This window comes from Danio rerio, chromosome 2, assembly GCF_049306965.1.
Source record: "Danio rerio strain Tuebingen ecotype United States chromosome 2, GRCz12tu, whole genome shotgun sequence".
NCBI classification, from domain to species: Eukaryota; Metazoa; Chordata; class Actinopteri; order Cypriniformes; family Danionidae; genus Danio; species Danio rerio.
The window spans coordinates 33,612,501-33,637,867 of record NC_133177.1 but is presented as its reverse complement, the minus strand read 5'-3'; the positions used below and the strand labels follow the sequence as shown (position 1 = coordinate 33,637,867).

The window sequence follows — 25,367 nt, the reverse complement described above, 5'->3', positions numbered from 1 at the left end:
TGCATCAGAACTTTAAACTGTTAAGTTGCAGCAGTTTTGTTTTGTGCAAAAACGTGGTGATGAGAAGCCAATTAATTAACCATGATGAATTAAAGCTCGCTTAATAGTAAAACCAGTTAGGATCACATACTAGGCATACCTAGTATGCATGTATGTCAGGCACTGACATGAGTTGTGGAGAATCAGAACAGAGCTCATTAATATTCATTACCATTCCAAATAGGGTCAAAACTAAACTTTTTATTCTAGGGGTAATTCCTGTGGTTACAAATGAGCATATAATACGTCTCTGGAGATTATTTGTACTTACTATGTAGTTATCAGAGAAAAAATGTACATGTTGAATGCTTGCACTTTATGGCACCTTTAATGTCTGATTTACTCAATTGTTTATTTAGAAACAAAGAGGATTTGCGTCCTTATGAATGGATCAATGAATTATTTGCTTACTTTGTTCTAAAATCGGTTATTTCATGAAGAAAATTCTAAAAAAAAACACTGTTTCATGCTTTGTCACGTAGTCATTGCTTCTGTAATCTTAATAAGTGTTTTTGTTTGCTTTATTGCAAAGCGAGTGACAGACTTAAACTTGCATATTGAAAATATAACAATTATTTTATTATATGTTAAGGACTTCTTGATATCCTGATTTCTGTTTTATTCATGCTTTCTGTTTTTGTAGCTACTGTTGCTATGAGTTGTAAGTACTCCCAAAAGACAGATGATGCAGCAGAATAACTGGGTGCAGTCAAAGTCTTTAACACCATCTATATATAAACCTACACATGGAGAAAACACATTTGGAATAAGATTAATGTGATGTATTGCATAGCCACTGTTAGAAATGTTTCTCTTTTTTTCCTCTTTTTTTTTTTTTTTGGAGAATTTAATCACAAGGATGAACCCATGTAGATCTACTGAAAATATTAGGCTAATATTTTGCCATCCAGAACCACCTTGAATCATCAGTGCAAAACATCTTGAGAGGGATTAGTTGCTGTGTGCCGCAGCATCATAGATATGATCAACTGTATGCCTCACGGTTTGCCTTCTTGGTGAGAGACTGTCATAATGGATTGATATCTCTATGGAAACGGGAGCCTGTTAGCGGGCTCAAGCATGATGTCATAGACAAATTAGGCATTCAGACATGTGCGGCTGAGCTCCAATAGTGAGATTGTCTTTTGTTAAGGGGTTTCAGCAATTCTAAGCGGACATTAATTATGAATATTTCTGCAGTTTGATCAATTTATGTCAATTTCTGCTTTTTAGCTATTTGATTTCTGCAGGCAATGTCAGTAGAAAGACTTAAAATGTCTGCATTCACCTCAGGGGTCATAAAGGAAAAAAGCACAAATTAATCCAAAAATGTAGCCTTTGTCACTTTAAGATGATTTATTTCATGCATCTGTTGATATTAAGATTTGGTGCTTTTTGCCTTTTATATAGTTTTGTTTAATTCTAAATAAAACATCCGAAATACACTTTCCAGCATTTTTTTTATCACTCTTTATCAATTTGTGTTTGTAGACTTCAGTTTATAGCTTTCAAGTGATATCATGCCATTAGGGAAATGCCCCCCTGGTATAGGCTAAACAACGCAATCTCTCACTGCCAGGAAAGAGTTTTTTGGTTTAGTTTTTTAGCGTAAATGCTAGACATTTGGGACTTGCTCAACTTTTCAAGCGCCGACAGAAGCGTCAGCCAATCAGATCACTGTATGCAAATACACCAGCTCAGACAGTGACCTATTGCTGACTAATTTAATTTGCTGACTCTGCTATGACGATTTTGCCAGCCCCAATTTCAGACATGCCCTCTGTCAAGTGTTGACGCTGAAGCCCCGTTTGAATGGGGCATTAGGGATTCTGCGCAAGATAACTGAAATAAACCTGCAGGTGCTGTGTCAAGATCATAAGTGCCCAAAATTTATTTTTGTTCTGTTGACGTGATCCAAATATTAGTTGCTTAAAACAGAGGACAATCTGATCGGCTTGCACTGCATTTCTATAGAGATCCCTGCCATTATGACCCATTTGTTTTGCCCACCAGCTCTTGCAAAGGTCACTTGACTGAAAACTTTAAATTACTATGCATGTTTTTAAAGACCATTAATCTTTTTTTTCTCTTGCACTGAGTAAGGAAACTCCAACTCAGCAACAACACATCATCACAAGTCACAAGTCATCAGCACACCAGACTTCACAGTTTTATTCATATCTTTATACTGAAGGTTTTTACCAAGAGAATTGTTTTCTGGCTGTTTTTGTAGATTCCTGTCAAACCATTGGAAATCATTGATTTTAATGTGTACAATAAAAATCTGACTTCATCTAATGTAGATTTTTGTGCTACAGTGAGCACATAATACAAAATATACAAATGTAAAAATATATACATTTTTTAATGTAAACAATCGAGTACAGTAGTACTGTATGATGACAACTTGAGCTAATATACCCTATTCACCTGCAGCAGAGTCTTGCATGAAAAGTGCCTCTGAGGAAATGAAATGGGATACATTGGCAACAATAGTTTCGGCTTTTCAACCGTACAGTTTGTTTAGTGTTTGACAATGAAATTGAGGTTGTGTTACGGGACTCTGCTGTACACTACTCTGCCATTGAGGAAGGTGTTTTAGTAAAATTACAGTAAATATATACCAAGCAGCACAGGTCTGTTTCTAAGGTAACTGTAGACTAGGAGTAATTGTTGCCATCATGTGACTCAATACAATTAGATTCTTTTAACTTTTTCTAAGGTACCTTTTCTTTCTTTCTTTCTTTCTTTCTTTCTTTCTTTCTTTCTTTCTTTCTTTCTTTCTTTCTTTCTGCAAATATAGAATATGTTAGGCCAGTTAGCTTCTTTTTGCTCTATTCAGTATGTAAAGAGTTTTAACATTTTCAATTGATGATTAGTATGCTTTTTAAATCAGAAATCAAAGTATTCATTACAGTGTACGTATTTTTTTAGATTAATGTATACTATACATTATATTCTAACTCGTCTAGTTGATGTACTGCATTGCTCTTTCAAATCACTGCCAGTTCTTAATGCACAATTTCAGCATTCAGCAATTTTCTAAAAGTAAAAGCACCAGTTTAAAGGAAGTCAACAGTGTGCTTGATTTTAATGATATGTGCAATGTATACAAGATGATTGTAATGCAAATTACTTGCTTTTTACGTGATTGTTCTATATAATGATAGTGTAAAAAGATATCTGTGTCTTCTTTCTTTGAAAATGTTAGTGGGGCTGGTCAACGGCGAAGTGGTGTTTACTCAGAATGTTCAGATTTGATTATTCAGTGATTATTTGATGCAGAGAATAAAACATGTAAAGGCTTGCAGAAACGGCAGTGCATTTTTTATCGACTACTATTCAAGGTTTTTTTTGTTTTTTTTTGTTTGTTTGGAAAGAAGCCATATCAGTCAGGCTGCATTTATTTCCTCAAAAAGGCAGTACATGAATTATGTAATTTTTATTGTTATATTTATGCTATATTTAAAGTAGCTTTATTAGTCCATAACAAGTTGTATTATTATTATTATTATTATTATTATTTCTGTCTCAATTTCAAGTTGTGAAGATTTTGCGTTTCTTTGTGTAGATCAGGGGTGCCCAAACTGAGTCCTGAAGGGGTGGCGTCCTGCAAAGTTTAGTTCCCATCCCTAATCAGACACACCTAGCTAATTGAGCTCTTACTAGGCTTTCGTGAAACATCCGTGCAGGTGTTTTTAGGCAAGTTGGAGGTAAGATCTGCAATTCCAAGAACAGACTTGCATTCTTGAGGAGAGTGGTCTTGCCAAGTCACCTCAGAAGAACAAACTTGGGAGACCTATGAGAAATGAGATGCTGCATTCTTTCTGATGGTCACATGACCTTCACGCATTTTTAGTAGAAAATGATTTAAACATTACAGCAATAATACAACGATTTATTGTTTCTCCCCTTTTTGCAATATATACATAAAAACTTTACATTGCACAATTTAAATAAAACAGATTTGTTACGAATTTCTGCAAATAAACACCCTTAATTGTTTTTAAGCATTTATCACGATTTTCATGGTAATATTTATATTCACCGTTTCATTTAGGGAACTCCTTAGCTAAATAATAATAATAATCTCTGAACTTTAATAATAAATCTAAATAAACTGCTGCGCTTCCCACCTCCAGTCACAATGACTTCTAGGGCTTCTAGAGCGAGTTCTGTGCTTAAGTCTGTATTGACACATCCTCGATATTAAGAACACATCTGGGAACTTTAACGCGTCCACTGTTTTTGCAGTCTTGAGTTTTGGAACTGAACTCTGGCGGTTGATCATGACGTTATACGAGAACATGAGGACATAAGAATGCTGAAGAACGCATATTGAGAAACAGCCCTGGAGTTTTGGTAGTTTGGGTAGTTTTGGGATGTAGATGATTTGATATTTTACTAAATTTCTGAAATTCTGTCCATGTTTTCTGCATTGTAGAAATAATAGGGTTCTCGATTTAATCCTATGATGTCAAAGCTAAATTTAAACTGTCTTTTTAATATATATTTTTGAAATTACATTTTCATTTATAAAAGCAAACAAACAAACAAACAAACAAACAAACAAACAAACAAACAAACAAACAAACAAACAAACAAACAAAGAACAATAGCTTTTTCATTTGGCTATAATTCATTGACGGTTATGGAAATCTAAACCACATTTAGTTTGGTACATTAATACATACCATTATTTTTTGGATTGCAAGGCATAAAAAACAGTATTTTATTTCAACAACACACTATTAGCATGCAACACTTGCCTGTAGGCAGTCCAGGAAATTATATTTGTGGTTGTTTTTGTATTCATGATTTATTTCTGATATCAGGATGCTATTAATAAGAGGCAGATGGATGACTAAGATTATTGTCAAAAAAAGTGTAATCCATCTTAACCCACACGCACCAACAGCTGGGGCTGGCATTAGTTGATCTGCTGTATTCTGCCTGATATCACTGATAGCAAGTCATCGGTTTGGCCTAGAAATGAAAAGTATCTGTTGTGGGGTCACTAAATCGGACGTATAAACTGAACATTGCTGTCAGTACTTTTCCCATTCTGCCCCGCAAGCCTTGTATAGCCAACTTGTGTTTCTACAGATCATACCGTTCAGCATTTTCTGATTGAATATTCTCTCCTTCACACAGAACAGATGTGTTCACAGTTGTGCTTGATGTGGTTGTGCAGAAAAGCTCAGTGTGCTGGTGCTCATAGGTACACATTCACACGTGAGCAGCCATTTTCTCTCTGCTCCTGCTGTGCAGACTTTTCTCTGGGGAGGCTTTAAATCGGGGTGGTTGATTTTGGAGAGGGGAAGCAATTGCCCAGAAGAAAGCTGAGGGTGAAGAGAGTGCATTGTAGTGGGTTTTTATTACTCAAAATCCAGGGTTTTAAAAGGCCACAAAATCGCTTGATGATGTATTCATTTCTTTCGGGCTGAGTAACAGGAAGGCAGCAGAACACACTGAGCTTGTTTATCTTACATACACTGATCAAATACAAAAATCAGCTAATTGAAATTGACTTCTTGTCCTGATTTAAAGGAAAACAAACCTAACAGTACTTCATGAATAAGTAATTTTATTTCCCAGTAGTGACATTATAATGTAATAATTTATGTTACGACTCACATACAGTAGTTTTCTCTTGTTTGTCTGTAGCATTTCTTCTTTTGTGAAAGAACACATACTTCTTTAGGTCAAGAAAGAAGCTAAAATTCCATCTATTTTGTCTGGATATGTTTAAATACACAATAAGGAAGTGTCTGTGTAACATATCACACATGCACTTTAATAAATGGACACAAACCAGGTTAATGAGGTACAAGGAATAGTTCATCTAAAAATGTATTTACCCCATAAATTACTAAACATCAAGCTAACTAACCGTTTTAATAACTGTTACAATCCAATATATGACATATATCCAATATATGACATTTTTCTGTCAAACAAACAAAGTTGGAGTAATTTATATTTAATCCTGGCTTTTTCATGCTGTATAATGGTGTTAGATAGTGGCTTTTATTTTGAAGCTTCCAAAAGCACATATTGTAAATTGATCATAAAATTACCCATGCACCTCCAGGGGGTTAACACATGTCCTATGCAGTGAATCAATGTGTTTTTGTAAAAGGAATATTTCTAATTTTTACATTTTAAAGGGCACCTTTGATGAAAATCCACTTTTGTAAGATGTCTGGACAGAACTGTTTGTAGGAATAGTAGGGTTGGGTACCGAAACCTGGTGCCATTATGGCACCGGTATCTTTGGAACCGGTATGCATCGGATCAAATCAGCATATGAATTTCGGTTCCTAATTTCGTTGCTGCAACAAGAACGTAAAGCAGGTCGCGCACCAGAAGCACCGCTCGGGGACACACAGAATTTGCAAGTCAGCGGCTGTCCGCGGCTCCCAGGCACGACTCCTGACTTTTCATATTTCTGCCATGCCACAGAGCGCCATCTGAATAGTTTCATTTTAAATTACATGGGAATGTGCACTTTTGGTGTGTGATACTATCAACTGTCATGTGCGCGCCGTGCCGCGGCTCTGAGCGGCGCATTTGCTGTGTGGTGCCCTTAAGAAGCACAAAGGGGTGCATTTAAGGCACACAAGTATGCGTTGTGTCACACTATCTCTAAATGTTTAATTCTAAACAGCTTTGAGGGATACGGATGTTAGCAATGTCAGGCGTTTGTTATTGTAGGTTATAGAAGGCAAAGCGTGCAGTACGGCGCATGCAGCGAGCAACTCACTTCATCGACACGCATGATCGCGTTCATCTAATTTGCCTAAACTAAGCATTCTAAAGTATGGCTATATTTTACAAGCAAGGATTCTGACACACCAACATGCAGCAGATGTTTTACAAAAAATGCTTGTAAGGGAGAAACACGTCAAACTCATAAAATGTGAGGGCTAATGCAATCAAGTTAAAGGTGAGGAATGGACTGTTTTTGACAGCTTGTGACACCTCACACACTATCTGAGTATGTTTACATGGACACCAATACTCTGATTTTAATATGATTAAGACAATACTCTGATCACGAGTCTTCGTAAACAGTGATTTTTGATTATCTTAAAGGACCACAGACACAAACTCCACAACAAATCTATCAAATAACAGTTGGGAAAGTTGTTACTGTAGAAAGAGAGATCTGCTTTATTCTTGTCTGTCACTGTACTGTTTATCTAAATAAAGGCTACATGCACTGACATGCACATGGGAACAGTGGGCGAGGAGAATCAGCTCATTACAAAAACAAAAACAGCTATACTGTCCAAACAGCTCAATTGTCCTAAATTTAAAAAGGTATAATAAATAATCTGATGGGTATTTTAAGCGAAAAGTTTACAGCCACATTCTGGAGAAACAAAAGACTTATAATAGATCTTAAAAAGGGGGTAAAATATGTGCCCTTTAAACTCATGAATGAACAATATTGACCTTATTCTAAAATGCGGAAGTGCGCCTGTTTTCGCGATTGTCTTAGAACTTCCGATTCAGTCGCCTATGGGAGAAATGACTAGGAATAATAAACGGCAGAAAATGGCCAAACTACTTGCTCAACAAACAAATGTTTGCATGACTACACAGACCAAGTAGCATAATATAATAAGAAAATATTAAATTGCAACATCAAGCAGCGTAACGAGCAGTTGTTAACGTCAAAAAATGAATGGAAGTGAATGTGACCGGAAGTCGCGAGACAAAAAAATTAAAATCGCAGCACCCGCTCGACAGCTGAGAATAAGGTGAATACATGACTGATGTACTGCATATGGCATATGAAATATCGATTGTAAAGTGAAAAGGCATGCTTGGCAAAAATCTAACTAATTAAAATGATCTAGACAACAAATTTACTTACTCAAGTGTATAAGCATAATAGGTTAAGAACATTGATATAAAGTATTTCTTTGATATACTTGTGCCTATGGCTAGGGCCACACGGAATTTGCGCGCAGAAATCCACAGATTTCCACAGATTTTCCTTTCATCAAGTCTATTTATTTAGTCGTGTGTAAATGTATATTTATTCAGTTTTTTTTTTATTTTAGTAATATTACTGACTAATATGAAAATAATCTTATTAGTTACTTACAATACAGTTTGTAAAGTAATAATTTCTGTCTTTTTAGTAAATATATGGCAGATATATTATATGAGAGACTTGCTTTGTTTACCAAATAATTGGATCTAATGAGATTTGCATTGTTAACATTAAATAAAAGTTTTAAATGCATAATTTTTAAAATTTAACATATTAAATTTTTAGTTACAATACACCCAAAATCATTCCGCTTAAATCCGCAGATTTTGTACAATATTCTGCGCATAAATAGCAAAAAATATCTGCAGATTCTGTCTGGCCCTACCTATGGCCTATTTTAATATCTATTAGATCTTATGTCATTGTTTACTACTTGCTAGATCCATCTTGCTTGAGTCCATCTTATTAAAAAAGAATCTGTCTAGTGCTAGATAAGTCAGAAATATATTGGGTCAGTTTTAATTTAATTTGTAGGTACTACTATTTAAAAGTTGATGGTATGTCACTTTCTTTTTGTAAAGACACTTGCAATTGTTGAAAAGGGATACAAAACAATCGTGTTTTAAATGATATTGCTTTGACTTTCTAACATTTGAATAGGATTATATCTGCTAACCGCTACATTTGTTCATGTCAGTGAGTACATTATTGTAAAGATGTCCTTAAAGATAACACACAACTAAAAGCCATAAAACTAAAACTATGTTTGAAAAACCTTTTCTGAAGCTGATGTATACAAATCAAAGCATGATGGCAACAAGCTGAGAATCAAAATTGGAATCACAAACCTTGTGAAATGAGGAGACAAAGTAGGTCAAAGAACAGAGAAAGAGATGATTAATTAAGTATCATGTCTAACAAATATTATATCATGGCGAACAATCATTATGCAGATAAAGCACTTTGATTAGTATTATGACAGCTGCAAAGTGGCAAACATGGCATTTTAATGTAATTTTAGCTGACAAACTGCAATTGTAAAGGATCTGTTTAAAAAAAGCATGACTTGAAGAATTCCTGTTGAATAACTGTCGATGTTGTTGTTTTGGTCAACAGAAGTAATGCCAGTACCAGACCAGCCCTCTGGCACAGAGAACTCCAGCATGTTGAGCCCGGTACTGAACGCCTCCAATGGAGACGGATCTGAAACAGAGACCACCTCTGCCATCTTGGCCTCTGTGAAAGAACAGGTGAGCGCTTTGTGTCAAAACTGTGAAATCCTTCATTCTTATGGAGTGTCTGAAATAGAAGGTTATGTTTTCCCCACACTCATAGACTCGAGCTTTACGGAAACACTCATTTTCCAACAGTTTAATTAGAAACTCTCTAAATCTTTATATACTGTAAACAGTAATTACACAGAGCCATACCAGTCCTCAGATGAACTGCATATGCCATCTGGGATACGAAGCCACAAGGTTTGGTGTGTGTGTTTTTTTTTGTGTTGCGTGAGTCATTTCTATCATTTTGTGCTACCGGTTTCATTTAGCGCCTGGTGTCTAAATTCACAGATACAAATGGTTTTTGATGGTCAACACACTGAAAATGTGCCATTTCGCCTCACATGGTTTTGTGGATGAGTGGGAGGAGTGGATGTAGGTTTGAGGGCTGTGTGGTGTAAGAAATGTGAAATATTTGACACGCCATGTTGCAATCAGGTCTCCATGCTATGCTAGTCACAGCGCCGCGGCCTATCTATAATAAGATTGGTCACCTGCTTGTCAGACAGGTGGACAGATTCCCAGACACTGGCAAAACCTTACAATAAACCAGCTTGATCTGTCAGGAATAATGACAGATGATTGTAATTGCTTATAAGCTCCTGTCATAAAAAATCCTGTCGATTGTGAAATGCCTTATAGGATTATTGCATATGTCAGAATTTAGTGTGCGATAGTCTACAGTATTCCACACTTTAAGTTTGCATATATGTCTGTCTTGGCTGGAGGCCATTTTTGAGTCAAGGCCATGTGTAGATAAAAATGGATCATGACAGGCTCTTCGCTTCCTACTAGCGTTTAGCTCACACTTTTAACCATGAGATAGAAAAAGACGACATGCTCTCAGCATCGGAAATCTGCACAGGGAGTGTTAAAGTAGGCCAGAGCCATAGGCTGCTGTGGGCCAGTCTAATAGCTCTCCTATCAGAGCGAGAAAAACTGTCTGCCATCTTTTTTTTTTTTTTTGATGCTTTTCACTAGAGGGTACTGGTGGACAGGGTCCATGTCACATGAACTGCTTCTCTGAGAGATTAAAAAAAACATCTAAATGGTCTGAATATTTCTTTTCTGAGTGGGTGTATTTTCTTTTGAAACAGGATGATTGTGAGGGACATATTTAAAAGGTTTAGTCATTTATAAACTGCAAAATTAAAATATTTAAAATATTTTCCAAATGATGTTTAAGAGAACAAGGAATTTTTCCACAGTATTTCCTATAATATTTTTTATTCCAGAGAAAGTCTTATTTCTTTTATTTCAGCTAGAATAAAAGCAGTTTTTAATAATAATAATAATAAAAAAAACATTTTAAGGTCAATATTATTAAACTTACTAAGCAATATTTTTCGATTGGCTGTGCAGAACAAACTAGTGTTATACATTGACTTGCCTAATTACCCTAACTTGCCTAGTTAATCTAATTAACATAGTAAGGCCTTTAAATTGCACTTTAAGGAAAATAGTAAATTGAAAAATATGTAATAAAAATGTAATGTCATCATGGCAAAGCTGAAATAAATCAGTTATTAGAAATTTGTTATTAAAACTAATACGTTTAGAAATGTGTTCAATAAATCTTCTTTGCGTTAAACTGAAATTGGGGAAAAAACATTCAGGGGGGGGGGATAACTTCAACTGTAAATTCATTTATTTGCTCAAATATAGAGTAAAAACTGTATTATTATAAAATATTATCTCATATAGTATAATACCATTTTAACTAATTGTTATATTGGCATAAGAGTGTGGTCACCTAACATCTTTCATTTAATTTAAAAATAAACTTTAGGGGGGGAAAATACACAGTTTTTCTTTTAATTACACAATTGTTTTGTTTTCTCTTCCAATTTGTAAAAGTAAGTTGGGTGTTTTTCTCATAAATCTGTAAATATTTCTGTTGTGAACTCATTTATCCTGGGGTGACTATATATATTTATAGCAGTATTCACATTGTTTTATTATCCATTAACAATCATTCTATTATGGTTATTTGGTAAAATATACACTCATCGGCCACTTTATTAAGTACATCTTGGGTTGGACCCCCTTTTGCTTTCAGAACTGCCTTAATCCTTCATGGCATAGGTTGAACAAGATACTGGAAATATTACTTAGAAATTTTAGTCCTTATTGAAATGATAGCATCATGTCGTTGCTGTAGATTTGTTGGTGCACTGCACATCCATGATGTAAATCTCATGTTCCACCACATCCCAAAGGTGCTCTATTGGATGAGATCTGGTAACTGTGAAGGCCATTTGAGTACAGTGAATTCATTGTCATTTTCAAGAAACTAGTCTGAGATGATTCGTGCTTTATAACATGGTGTGCTATCCTGCTGAAAGTAGCCATCAGAAGATAGGTACCCTGTGGTCATAAAGGGATTACAGTTTTTCTCAGTGGCTTTGGTGCATTTTTCACTACACTATTTACATTTGCACAACAGGTAATGCATTTCTCAAAACAATTAGTCATTTGTGCACATCCTAGTAGCAGTTTCTCATTCTTTACAAAAAATTGCAAATGCTTTTGGACATGCATCAATTGATTTCACACAACTCTCTACTCTAAAATTGTAGTACAAGTTTACAAGATGATACACCATTATTTCTGCTCCAAAATATACATTTTATACAATTTGTCAACATTTAGGAGTATGTTAGCATTAAGAATAAAAAAACTACAAATAATATTTAATTGTTTTAATAATTTCTATACAAATCCACATCCCACTGAGTTCCAGTATGACCTTAGCTTGTGCATTTTTCTCAGTCCTTTGTTATTACAGTCATATTTAAGTAGTTCTGATTCACTATGATGATGTAATCAAGTGTAGCAGACATGTTGTTGTTTTCAGAATACACCGAAAAGAAATGTTTATCATTCTGCCACTGCTTGTCTACCTCACTTATATTATGATAGATCACCTTCGTTTATTTTGTCCTCCACTAGATGGCAATCTCCCATTTTGAAGGCGTCTAGTAGATGGAGTTTATCTAAGAGGTCATCACGCAAAAATCACAAAATAAACTGAAGCGTAGATCCAAAACCAATGTAGATTATGATGACAAATGGTACTCTGTAGTTCTGAAACATCTCCCCTCTGCTGTGTATAATTACTATATACCAATATGTCTGGCAGAATGTCCATGTCTCTTGTATGTGTGCTTTGTGTGCAGTTTTCAAGGTTGCACGTGCAAGCAGAACACAGCCTCTCCTGTGTGAGACTCTCTCCCATTAAAATTCTCCTGTATCACTTGTGCTAAACAGAATCACATGCAAGGGAGAGCTGATTTAACAACCTAAACATTTATAAAATGCCTTATTGCTGATAAGAACTACAGCAGACACTTTTCTTCTTCTATATTGAACACTTTTTTAATTATTTCCCTTTGAGTGTAACTTTCTGAGATTAGTTTGACATAGAGATTAAAGTACAGAGTGTCTATTTATTTTCAGAAGACTGTTTTTGTGGGTCACTTTAATTTGATGTTAATTAGGGAAATTTATCTTAGTGCTTTTAAATTGACACATTAATACTTATAAAAAAGCCACTGGCAAATGAGGTTTTATTATGAGCATGGCAGGGATTTTTTGGAGAGAGCGCCAGTGTTTGTAAGGGCTAAAACAGTTAAGGTCAAGATTGACTTTCCATTTAATTTGAACTCTGCATTTCGGTCTTTTTATTTTAGACGAAGAATGTTAATCAGCTCATTATATCTCTGTCCGGCAGGAGTGATTTGTTTTAGCCAGGAGTGAAGTCATTTAGAATTTTTCTTTCTTTCACGTATACAGGAATTATTAATGTCACATATTCAATCAAATGAGGCAGTTCTTTTAATTACTTGTGTTTTTATGAGTTAGGTTGAGGCTGTTTGGGGCAAATGAGCATATTATCAACTGTTTAAGATTATCTGAGGTGTTTTGGGAGGCCTCAATTTTCCGTAATTTGCAGGAAAATGGAACTTTTCTGTTTTAAGTGAGACAGAATAAACTAATTCATTTGAGTAATTCCTGTTTGTTTAACGGGCTTAAACAGTGGTGCAGTCGTAGAAACTTCTGATATGGGAAAATGGGTCTGTGCAGGTTTCCCATTGACATTTTGAAATACTCTGGGGCTTTTAAGGCTTTATTTATCATCACAACTCGCATAATAAATAGAATATTCTGAGTGAAGGATGTTTATGTTTTTACATCGCCACTGGGGAATACTTCAGAATAATTTAGTCATTTACTTGCATTGCTACAGTAGGTTATTGATTTGCACATAAACCTGCAAATCAGGTTTTATTTGTTTAATTTATGAACTTATTTGAGGTTGTTAAGTAAACATGTCCACTGTTCTATGGTGTTGGGTCTGTGTGGTCAGGCTTGAGTGGATCTGGACTCATTAAACGGCATGAAATTATTGAAATTGGGTTAAGTCCTTAAAGGAACTCGCGAGGCGAACCCCAAGTGACATTTTGCAATCAAATGGACCAGTGAAGAAACTTAAATGTCAGTCTTTGTCCACAGGGCGCAATTAGGCATTTAGGCCAAAAGACCACGTTCAGCTCTGGAAGCAGTCAAATCAATTTCTCTGTCCCTCGGCTGTTTATTTTCTAAACAAAAAGGTTTAACAGCCTTTTCTGAAGTTTTTATGTAAGATAATGTAAATACAATTCTGTTTCTCAACCTTCATCTCTGTACACATTTGGTACTTCTGTGCTGTCAGCCATTTGGTGAGAAGTGCTCAAACAAGAGATTGTTTCCACCTGGTTTTAGCATGTATTCAGATGCATGTTTTTTAAAATAACCACTACTAAGTACTGAGTTTTGTTATCTTATAAAAGTGATATATAGGTACTAGTGTGATAAAAGACTGGTTAAGTACACAGGATCTAAATTTTAGGGCAGGGGAACCCAAACTTGTTCCTGGAGGCTCCTGATGACCTGCAAAGATTAGTTACAAACCAATCAGACACACCTTGGATAGCTAATCAAGCTCTTACTAGGCTATCTAGAAACATCTCTGCAGGTGTGCTGAGGCAGGTTGGAGCTAAAATCTGCAGGACATTGGCCCTCTAGGACTGAGTTTGGGCACCCCTGATTTGGGGTTTTGTAGGTAAGTGATAGCATTTTGTGTTCAATATGTAATTTCAATAAAGCTGTTATAACTTGAAGAATGAAGTGCTGAGAATCTGTGTGGAACCAAATTGTAAAGCTTCTGTTTAAATATCTTGCTTGAATTTAAAAGAAGGAAATTATTTTTCATTTATTGCTGTTAAATTAGATAATGTTGTGATTTCTTACATTTTTTTAGAAAATACAGCTGGGTGTTATGTGCAAAACTAAAACAACTAACCCTTTGTTTTCTAATAATATTGCCAAGGGGCAGCATAATTATTGAAAAAAGGAGAGGGCTTAAGACAGTTCCTTGCTGCACTATTTACTTTACTACAGCTAATTTGTGACAGTGGTCACACAAGGATTTAAACAAGTTTAAACTATTAAACCATTCATACTTATTTCAAGTTCTACTACCCTTATAAAAATACTGCAGTTTAAAACAATGTACTGCAGTATTTTTAAAGGAATACTGCAGCATTAGTTAACTTCTGAAAAGTGCAGTTTTTTGGACACAATAAACTGCTTTATTAAAGTATACTGCAGTATTACTGAAATACAACTTTAGTACTATAATAGAACCAACTGCAGTACATCTACTGCAATACAACTAAAGTACTACTACAGTACAACTGCTGTACAACTACTGCAATAATACTGAAGTGATACTACTACTATAATAAAGTACAACTACTACAATGGTATTGAAGTTCTACGACTACTATAATGTAGTACTGCTACTGCAATTCAACGGAAGAACTACTACAGTACAACTGCCATACCACTATTGAAATACAACTGAAGTACTTCTACAATACAACTGCAGAACAACTACTATTTTTCCTGCTTGATGGACAATGATTTCCAAATGAGATTTCAGTACTTCAGTTGTATTGCTATAGTACTACCACAATATATTGTATTGCACATTATACTGTAATTTTGCAGTTGCGTTGAATTTGCCACAGTTATCCTTGTATATAGGCTACTGCAGATGTACTGTTCTACAGTTATTTTTTATTATCCATTTTTGCAAACAAACTCTTAAAAATCTAATTAGAAAATTACTTGAATCCAAATAACATCCCTGAAAAAAAGTACAAAATATTGTTGGAAGATGTTGAAGAACAAACCCCTTGGAACAGAAGTGCAGTACAGTTCCTACCACATCGTTGGCATATTAGACAACAGCAGCACAAGTGCAGTAAAGAGTTTACTCGTTTTTACTCCAGTTTACTGCAACTTATACTGCTGTTGTAACTTAACTTTATTGTACTGTATTTAAATTGTGTATATACTACATTGTATTGCAATAAAGGGTATTTAATAAACAGACTCATGTTAAACACAAGTGGGTGTGTAAGTGAATAAAAAATATATAAATGGCAAAAGTGACTTCAAGAATAATCCATCCATCACAGCAAGGGAAAATACATAGACTTTGGAACTATTTGCCACTGATCATAATACAGGCTTCTTCCGTGTTTTCATTTAAATTCATTTTATCTCATATTTTATATACTATTATGCTTATTTGGTTGTATATTTCTGTACAGCACTTTATTTCTGGCTCACTTCTGTGTTTTTAAGATGCTCTAAAAATATAGTTTGACTGGACTTGATTGTTTGGTAATCTTTCTCACGAGTCACAACACTTCTCTAAAACAATCAGGAATTAGGTCAATAAGTGATCTATTGTGGCAGTGTAGATGCATTCAACCACATGAGCGTTTACATGACAAAACCAATTTAATCAAATGTGACTACATCAAGAAGTGGTCAAGAGTGGACAGGCAGGGCCAGTGTCCCTCATATTTTAGTTCCAACCCCAATTAAACACACCTGAACCAGTTAATCGAGCTCTTTCTAGGTATACTAGAAACTTCCAGAGAGGTGTGTTGAAGGAAGTTGGGGCTAAACTAAGCAGGACACTGGCCTTCCAGGACCGAGTTTGGACACATCTGCTTTTGACCCTGATGCACCTGTATTTCGTAATGTCCTTGTGTGATCAGAATAATGAATGCACACTTAAATGACAGGTGTTAAGATGAAACTTGTTACACTCTTGGCCATACAAAATGCACTTCATGCTTTTTTTTTTTTCTGATTGGTGTGTTTTGTGTGAAAAGGATGTTGAAGGCAGTATTTCTATTTGAAATAGAAATCTAACATTATAAATTATATTACACAGACCATTTTGATCATAGAAACCTGTTTGTAACTTTAAAAACACTACATTTCACTATTTTTTTTTTAAAGAAGACTCTTCTGAAGACTCTCTCCCATTGTAATTTACCTGTATCACTTGTGCTAAACAGATTCACATGCTAGGGAGAGCTGATTTAACAATCTAAACACTTATGAAATGCCTAATTTATGGTAAGAACTACAGTATACACTTTTCTTCTATATTATGAACACTTTTTTATTATTTCCCTTTGTGTGTAACTTTCTAAGACTATTTTGACAGAGATTAAAGTAGTCTTATATATACAAAGTACAGACGGACTATTCATTTTCAGAAGATGTTAATTAAAGAAATTTATCTTATTGCTTTTAGTAATTTTCTAGAAACTACATTACATTTCTTTCATGATTTTTTTAATTGAACAGAATGTTAAAAAGGTAACATTTCTATTTGGAGTAGAAATCTTACATTATATATTATATTATACAGACAATTTTGATCTTAGAAACCTGGTTATAACTTTAAAAACACTACAATTCATTTTTTTAAGAAAGATTTCGAGAATCTCCCCCATTACAATTCTCCTGTATCACTTGTGCTCAACAGAATCACATGCAAGGGAGAGCTGATTTAACAACCTAAACATTTATAAAGTGCCTAATTTATGGTAAGAACTACAGTAGATACTCTTCTTTTTATGAACACTTTTTGGAAACACTTTATTTTGATGGTTCATTTGAGTATTAGTACTACACCTTGGAACTGTAAGGTTATATCTGCGTTCTGAATGATTTTGAGATATTGAGCTTTAAAGTTTTTGCATTCCAAAGCAAACAGTACAGTATGTGTGTAACAAAAAAAAGTCTTAAAATGTAAACAACTTATAAAAAACCATCCCATAATGTAAATAATTTGTCATTTAATAAGAGTTATTGTCAATAACTCAACTTTGACAGAAATGTCAGATAGAACCTTATAATTCTAAGGTGACGATTTAAATGACTATAAGAAACTTTGCAAGTACATGTCAAATTACACTAACCCTAACCTCAACCTAACAGTCTACTTATAATCTAATAAGAATTAGTTGCAATGTAACTTAAATTCGACAATTGGACCATCAAAATAAAGTGTATCCCACTTTAAATATTTCCCTTTGAGTGTAACTTTCTAAGGTTAGTTTGACATCGAGATTATAGTAGTCTTATATGTACAAAGTACAGGCGGTCTATTTATTTTCAGAAGACTGTTTAACTGTTGTTTAGTACAGCATAGCAGTAGGAAAAGCAATGCTTTGAATGCTACAGAATAACCATTTTGAGTCCAGGTGAGATGTCTGCTGTCCTATTGGGCTCGCCGAGTGTTTTCTGTCTGTTTTGAGTGCTATATTTAACCAACTTTTGTGACAAGTGGAAAGTGGATGCTACTCCCCGCTCAGGGAGCCTGTCCATTGCAGGCAACTGAGGCATAACAGCCTGTTAGGATCTCTGGAGGAAGCACAAAGCTTCACATTGCTCAGTGGAATGATGTTTTTTTGCTGCCTGGACCCGCAAAAAAAAAAAAAAAACACCTCTTTCTCTCAGTCATTCTGCGATCCTTTCAACAAGAACCCGCATCTCCCCCTTCTCCTCTTCAGAGCAGAGCACAGATGGCGTCAGAAAGAGGGGAAGAGTTTAGGAGGAGGCGGAAGAGTGACTGGAGGGCGGTGGTATTTGGCTGGCTGGCTGGTGGGAGGGACCCTTTGTGATGCAATGTTGCATAAATAATGCCAAAGGGGCTCTAAATTCACTGTTGCCATGACGACCTTTGTGCCTGACTGCACTCCACTTTCTGCTTTCCCGCTGGAAGGCAGTCACTACCACTCTTGTAGTTTCTCTAATGACTTTACTCTCTCGATAAGCGGAGACGAACACAGTCTTGTGGGATAGTGATGCGCCGACACGGCTTGTTCTCAGCGCAGACGTCCTCTGGAGTATGGTACATGTGCCAGTAAGTGTGCTGTTATTTTATTCGCAAAGTCAACAGGTGGTTTATTACCAGGTTGGAGGAGTTTTGCTGTTGATGGATAGATGTTTGCGGCTCAGTCGTGATCTCGTTCATGGGAAATAAGAAAAGGTCAGAGATTACGCCGGTTTGTTTTGTAAGGGACAGGTTGAAACAGGTGCAAAATAAGACCGTCTGCTGCAAATGCAATGAGATGCGACTGCCGTGAAGGCATTAATTGAGACCCTAGACATGTGTAATGATTGTTGAAAAGTGTTTGAATGCTGCGGTTAGCGCCTCTTTAGTCGTCATGGTCCATAGAGCTCCCTTCAACACTCTGAATGGGTATTTTTGTAGCCTTCATCTGGGTTCGTGCCCAAAATAGCAGGTGATGCGTTCTGGAGCCCTCTTAGCGTTAACCGCTCCGGGGAGAGAGTCTTTGACCTTGTGGCTGAGTGAACTCATTTCAGCCTTGTCACAAAAGAAGTGGGAACGTTGCATTGACTGTCGTAGCCCCGGGCGCAAGCACATAGTGCAATGTTTCCGAGTGGATTTTCACAGTGATTACTTTAAAGAGGAGCTCTGGGATTTCATCTCTGATTTAGCATCGACAAGTTTGTCATTAAATGTGAAGCAGTGCATATCTAATTAACAGAAGAGTGAGGTGGTGTATTAGTGTCAGAGTGGTCCAGTGACCATCAAAGTTCAGAACACAGCTTTTGGATGTGTGGACAAACTGTGTAGAGTATAGTTAAAGACAATGCACTGTTTCATTTGTTAATTATTGTACTGTTTGTGCACAGTTGACTTAAGTTACGGCTAGGTCAAAAATTATATTGATGAAAAGTTTGGGGTTGACAGATTTTTAGTCCCCTATGTTTCACCAAGATTGCATTTATTTAATAAAAAATACATCAATACAAAGCAGCAATAATGTGGGAAAAATTGATACTGTTAAAAAATGTATGCTACATATACTAAATAACAATTTTCTTTTTCATTTTTGTCGACAAAGCTGACTTTTTAGCAGCCATTTACTCATTATTCAGTGTCACATGATGCTTCATTCTTCAATGTCAAAAAGTTTTGCTGCTTAGTAATTTTCAGGAAACTACAATACATGTGTTTCAATTTTTTTAATAAACAATGTTAAAAAGGCAGCATTTCTATTCTTATTAAAATCTTTTTTTATATAGAAAACTTTCTTGGAGGATCTCTCTTATTAAAATGATCCTGTATCAATTGTGCTTAACAGATTTACATGCAAGGGAGAGCTGATTTAACCACCTAAACAGTTATGAAATGCCTAATTTATGGTAAGAACTACAGCAGACATGTTTCTTCTTCTATATTATGAACACTTTTTTATTATTTCTCTTTCTGCGATTAGTTTTACATGGAGATTATGGTGGTTTTATATGTACAAATTTTCAAAATATGTTAATTAAAGAAATTTATCTAGTAATTTTCTAGAAACTACAATACATTTCTTTCAGGATTTTTAAATGAACAGAATGTTAAAAAAGGAAACATTTCTATTTGGAATAGAAAATATAAATTATATTATACTGACAATTTTGATCATAAAAAGCTGGTTTTTTATGATCACTGGTTTTTTAAAACACTATTTTTTTAAAGAAGATTTGGAGAATCTCTCTCCCATTAAAATTCTCCTGTATCACTTGTGCTAAACAGAATCACATGCAAAGGAGAGCTAATTTAACAACCTAAACATTTATGAAATGGCAAAATTATGGTAAGAACTACAGTAGATACTTTTCTTCTTCTATATTATGAACACTTTTTTATCATTTTCCTTTGTGTGTAACTTTCTGAGATTAGTTTCACATAGAGATTATAGTAGTCCTATAGTAGATTATAGTAGTTTTTTTTTGTAGTCCATTTAAGACATTTTCTTAATGCTTTAAGTAGTTTTCTAGAAACTAACTACATTTTCAGGATTTTAAAATTAACAGAATGTTAAAAAAGGCAGCATTTCTATTTGAAATAGAAATATATTATTCTAAATTATGTTATACAGACCATTTTGATAATAAAAACCAGGTTAGATCTTTAAAATCACTACACTATCCTAATTTTTTAAAGAACGTTTTTTTTTCTTCCCAGCAAGGCTGTATAATATGATTAAAAATAATTTAAAAACATAAATATTAATTCAGTTTAAAACTACTTTTCTGTTTTAGTATATTTTATATTGTACCCTATTTAGGTTGCTCAAAAAACGGGATAAAAGTTTAATATTTTGAGCAGATATGTTTATTCATCAAGGACACAATAAATTTATGCAAAGGATTAATAATTTGTTTTAATCAGTTTAAAAAACATTTCATTCAAAGTAATTAAATACAATTAATCAAAGAATCAGGAAAAGTAACATTTATCACAGCTTTCACAATAATATGAAGCGAAAAAAGTTAATGCAATTTAAATAATAGCAAAAACCATTATTAATTATTGAAGAATAAGCACCAATGATAGCTGAGCATAATAGAGCAGCAAATCATCAAATCAGGATGAGTTATGAAGAATCGTGACAATTATGTCTAGACTAATTATGCATAAAATTTAGCTTTGAATGACAGGAATAACTCAGATTAATAATAATAATAATAATAATAATAATAATCATAATAATAATCATAATAATAATTCCTTACATTTATCTAGCGCCTAGACACTCAAAGCACTTTACACCATGGGGGGAATATCATCATCCACCACCAGTGTGCAGCATCCACCTGGATGATGCGACGGCAGCCATATTGCGCCAGACACACCACACACCAGCTGATTGGTGGAGTGGAGACAGAGTGACAAAGCCAATTATGTTATGGGGATTGTTAATAGCTAATTTCCATATTTTTGTGGGACTGTACCTTTCCCAAATGGTGTTAAGATGAACCCTCATGATTTTGTTGATAATAGTGGTTTTGGAGTGGCTTGAGGACTTGTTCTACATACAGTAGATTTCACCAAATGGATTTTAAGAAAAGTAGTCGGCAAACATTGTCAGAAGATGCAGACATTTGACAGATGCTTTCGTTAATGGATACTTTTGTACGCCTTGCTAGCATAAACAAGGAGTCTGACAGTTGGTCTAATAGCTTGAGTATTGCAAGATTTTATTAAAGGTATTGATCTACTGGAGACTAGATTTATATGCCAAAAGATGTCAAGAAATAAAATGCATTTCGTCAATATGAAATAAAGAAGAAGCTCTGAACCATTGCACAGCCACACAGTCTCTCTGCATCCCACACACACACACTGTATTAGTTACTGGAGCATGTGTAAGTGCAAATGTGATACATGCTATAGGCAGAATCAATTGTATAATTCCTTTAGGGCTTCACACATACACTCTGACTGCTCTATGTGTGCAGGAGCTGCAGTTTGAGCGACTGACGAGAGAGTTGGAGGCTGAGAGGCAGATTGTTGCCACCCAGCTGGAGAGATGCAAGCTGGGATCTGAGACCGGAAGCATGAGCAGCATCAGGTGGGTCAACTTTAGTGACGCCTCTGTTTCTCCAGCTAAAACCATCCATCTTTCACATCTCTCAACTTCGCCTTGATCTTCACCAGCCGACTTGTCATTGAACCATCAAGTCATTAAAAGCATGTCATTTTTTTAATAGTTTCCTCTTTGAAATCTTTTGATGTCCTTTCCTGTGCCATTCCATCATGAATATTTTAGCGTAATCACATTCAGAGGAGACTCAGATCTAAACTCCTCCGCTTAAATTAAACTCTTTCACAATTAAAGTGTAAACAAAGGGTTAAGTTGTCACCCGCTTTGAATGTAATTAAAATATCACCGTGTTTAAGCAATAGACGTGAACTGATACCATAATAAAACAGACTTTATGGATTATATATGCAATCAGTTTGACCCTTCAGAGGAGGAGAAGTGCTTCTAATCATTGTTTGCAGTGAATGTTCAAATTAAATTGAACGGCTTCATTGTTTTGTCCTCTTGCTGTTGTGGTAGAGCATATTTTATGTTTATTCATCAAGCCTGAAAACTCAAATCAAATGTCCTTTGGCTGTTCAGTCATTAAGACACCCACGCTGCTTGCTTTTGAGGGACTTGCTTTTGATATCAGGTGTACAGTTATAGATTTGTATCTTGTGGCTTTGGAGATTTCAGCCAGAGGATCCATAAAGGGCCAAACAGAATCAGCAGACATTTTCTGCTATTTCTGCGCAGAATATTGTAAAAAATCAGCGGATTTATGTTGAATCACGTTTGTTAAATAAAGATATTACATTTTAAACTTTTATTTAATGTTAATCAAATTAGATCCCAATTAGATCCATTTATGTGGTAAACAAAATTACGTTTTTTTACACTATATGAACATTTTGCTATTAGTCAGTAAAATTACTGAAATTAGTTTAAAAACTGAATAAATATAAATTTACACACATTTACACAAGTAAATAAATAGATTCAATGATGGACTAAAAAATTTCGGAAATCTGTGGATTTCTGCATGCGAAGATTCTGTGCGGGCCTATCCATAACCCATAACAACATATTTACATGTTGTTTCACACACACAGGCAGCCAACATAAATTATTATAAAACTGAGAAAATGTCGCAATATATCACCCTTCATTCATTCTCATAGTGTATATCGATAGCTTCTTTATTCATGGACCATACAGGCTCAACAAGTTCTTACTGCTGACCTGGCTGGAATTTTTTGATTTGTTTTCCTATTTGTGTTTGTTTATATTAGGAATGTCAGTTTAATGTGTTAATAAGATTAACTACGGCAGTTATAAAAAAAAAAAAATCTTATGATGCTAATGGAAATTAAGCAGAATCAAATGAACCAGTGATTCATTTGCCCATTCATAAAAAGAGCTATTTAATTAATTCCTGAACATATCAGCCATTTAAATTAATCAGAAACTCAGGGCTCTATTTTAACATTTTAAATGCATGGTCTCAAAACGTTGTGCTTATTCTCTTAATGAGTTCTGGCTGTGTTTGGGGCGTATCTTGCAAATTAAGTTTTCTTTGAACTTTTTGTGTGTTTTAAAAAGTGATTTTTTCATGTTTAGTGTATCTATACATGAATATTCAGGGAATTAGTTCTGCCACGTAAAATCATTGTTTTTTATTTGAAAATTTGCATTATAGTGATTTACACTCGTTTATTGCAGAAGTGACATTCTAGAAATAACCCATGATATGAATCTGTAAAGTAGTCAGCTTTATTTTTTTACCCTAATTATAGATGTTTTAATGTTAATATAGATGTTTCACTACACACTTAATTCACTTTTCTCAGACAGGCATTAACATTTTAAAAATTTTCTCTCTTATTTAAACACCCTCAAAGTTCCATTCAGTTTCATTCCAGTTTCAAGTGCTCAAAGTTGTAGAAAAGTAAGTCCAGTATTATAGAATGAAACTAAAGATCAAAACCTGTTGTCAAGTGCAAACATTCATCGCTGTCAGCAAAAGGTTCATAAAGCTTTTTTGCTTTTGTGCGGATAATGTTGGCATCCAGCGTAATGTTCTGTGCAGACTCCATCCTTAAGGGGCTTGCACACCGGATGCGGTGCACACATTCGCATGTTATTCATTGATTTTCTTGTCGGCTTAGTCCCTTTATTAATCCGGGGTCACCACAGCGGAATGAACTGCCAACTTATCCAGCAAGTTTTTACGCAGCAGATGCCTTTCCAGCTGCAACCCATCTCTGGGAAACATACTCACACATTAACAATTTAGCCTACCCAATTCACCTATACCACATGTCTTTGGACTGTGGGGGAAACCAGAGCACCCGGAGGAAACCCACGCGAATGCAGGGAGAAGATGCAAACTCCACATAGAAATTCCAACTGAGCCAAGGCTCGAATCAGCGACCCAGCGACCTGGCAAGATTTTAACTAGTAGGATTTCATTGATTTCATAAATTACACAGCATCGTAATAATCACAGATTTAATTCAGGCAAACTTTAACATACAACAGTATATTGGATTATCAAAAATTATATAAAATTGAATACTTTGCAAAACAGCATTTAAGATTTTTAATACTTTTTAAGGTCCTTAAATTTCTGTACATTGAGTTATCAACTTTTAATACTTTTTAAAACTCTGCAGACACCCTGATTATTCTACTGATGATCCATTATTGAATGTTCTTGCATTTATTGCTGGCTGTCGGTGTGTCAAGTCTTAAAGAGTCAGGCTAGGTCAGATCTCTTCTCAAGACAAATACAGCTTACAGACAAACAATCTGCTCAAGGCCATAATAGAAGCTGCTAGTCAAATAACAGTGCTCAAGTATCTAATCAGGGTTTGCATGAAACTTGATTGGTCTTGGTTACTTAGTGCACCCTTTATCCCCTATTTCTTTTTACGCTGTTCATTTCAGCGACTGCACAAGTTCAGTGATGGTGTTACTAGCAGGTGTTCGATTACAGTAGCAGAACAATGCGGATACAAAACACTGCACAGGCTGCTATTTGTTTCCTTCTTTTATAAGGCACCAAGCTGAAAGTCATGGCATCAGGACAAGCACCGTGGGCTAAAGAGAGCACTTTCAGCCCCGTGACCCACTTGTTTAATGAAACATGGCTCTTTTCAACTAGCACTCCATTTTGAACAAACATACAGTACTGTTATGCTGGCCTGATTCTTCTGCTAACGCTCTGACACTCAGCAAAAACAAATCTCTGATTAGCTAGTGTGCAGAACGACGGTCCATCGTGGTGGA

General features: G+C 35.1%; 1 protein-coding gene across 37 annotated transcripts in view; it reads left to right on the top strand.

The window, feature by feature from the left end:
* ctnnd2b (catenin (cadherin-associated protein), delta 2b) overlaps nucleotides 1-25,367 on the top strand; it is a 139,670-nt gene that overhangs the window by 16,080 nt on the left and 98,223 nt on the right. For 22 of the 37 annotated variants that reach the window (XM_073917877.1, XM_073917862.1, XM_009298576.5 and 19 more), the window contains exons 2-3: nucleotides 9,164-9,297; nucleotides 22,009-22,121. In XM_073917877.1, coding sequence (XP_073773978.1) covers nucleotides 9,169-9,297; nucleotides 22,009-22,121 — 242 coding nt within the window. In that variant the 5' untranslated portion in view covers nucleotides 9,164-9,168. Of the gene's footprint in view, nucleotides 1-9,163; nucleotides 9,298-18,439; nucleotides 18,611-22,008; nucleotides 22,122-25,367 lie in introns of those variants that run through there. The other 15 variants (XM_073917891.1, XM_073917857.1, XM_073917823.1 and 12 more) reach the window with 1 other exon arrangement.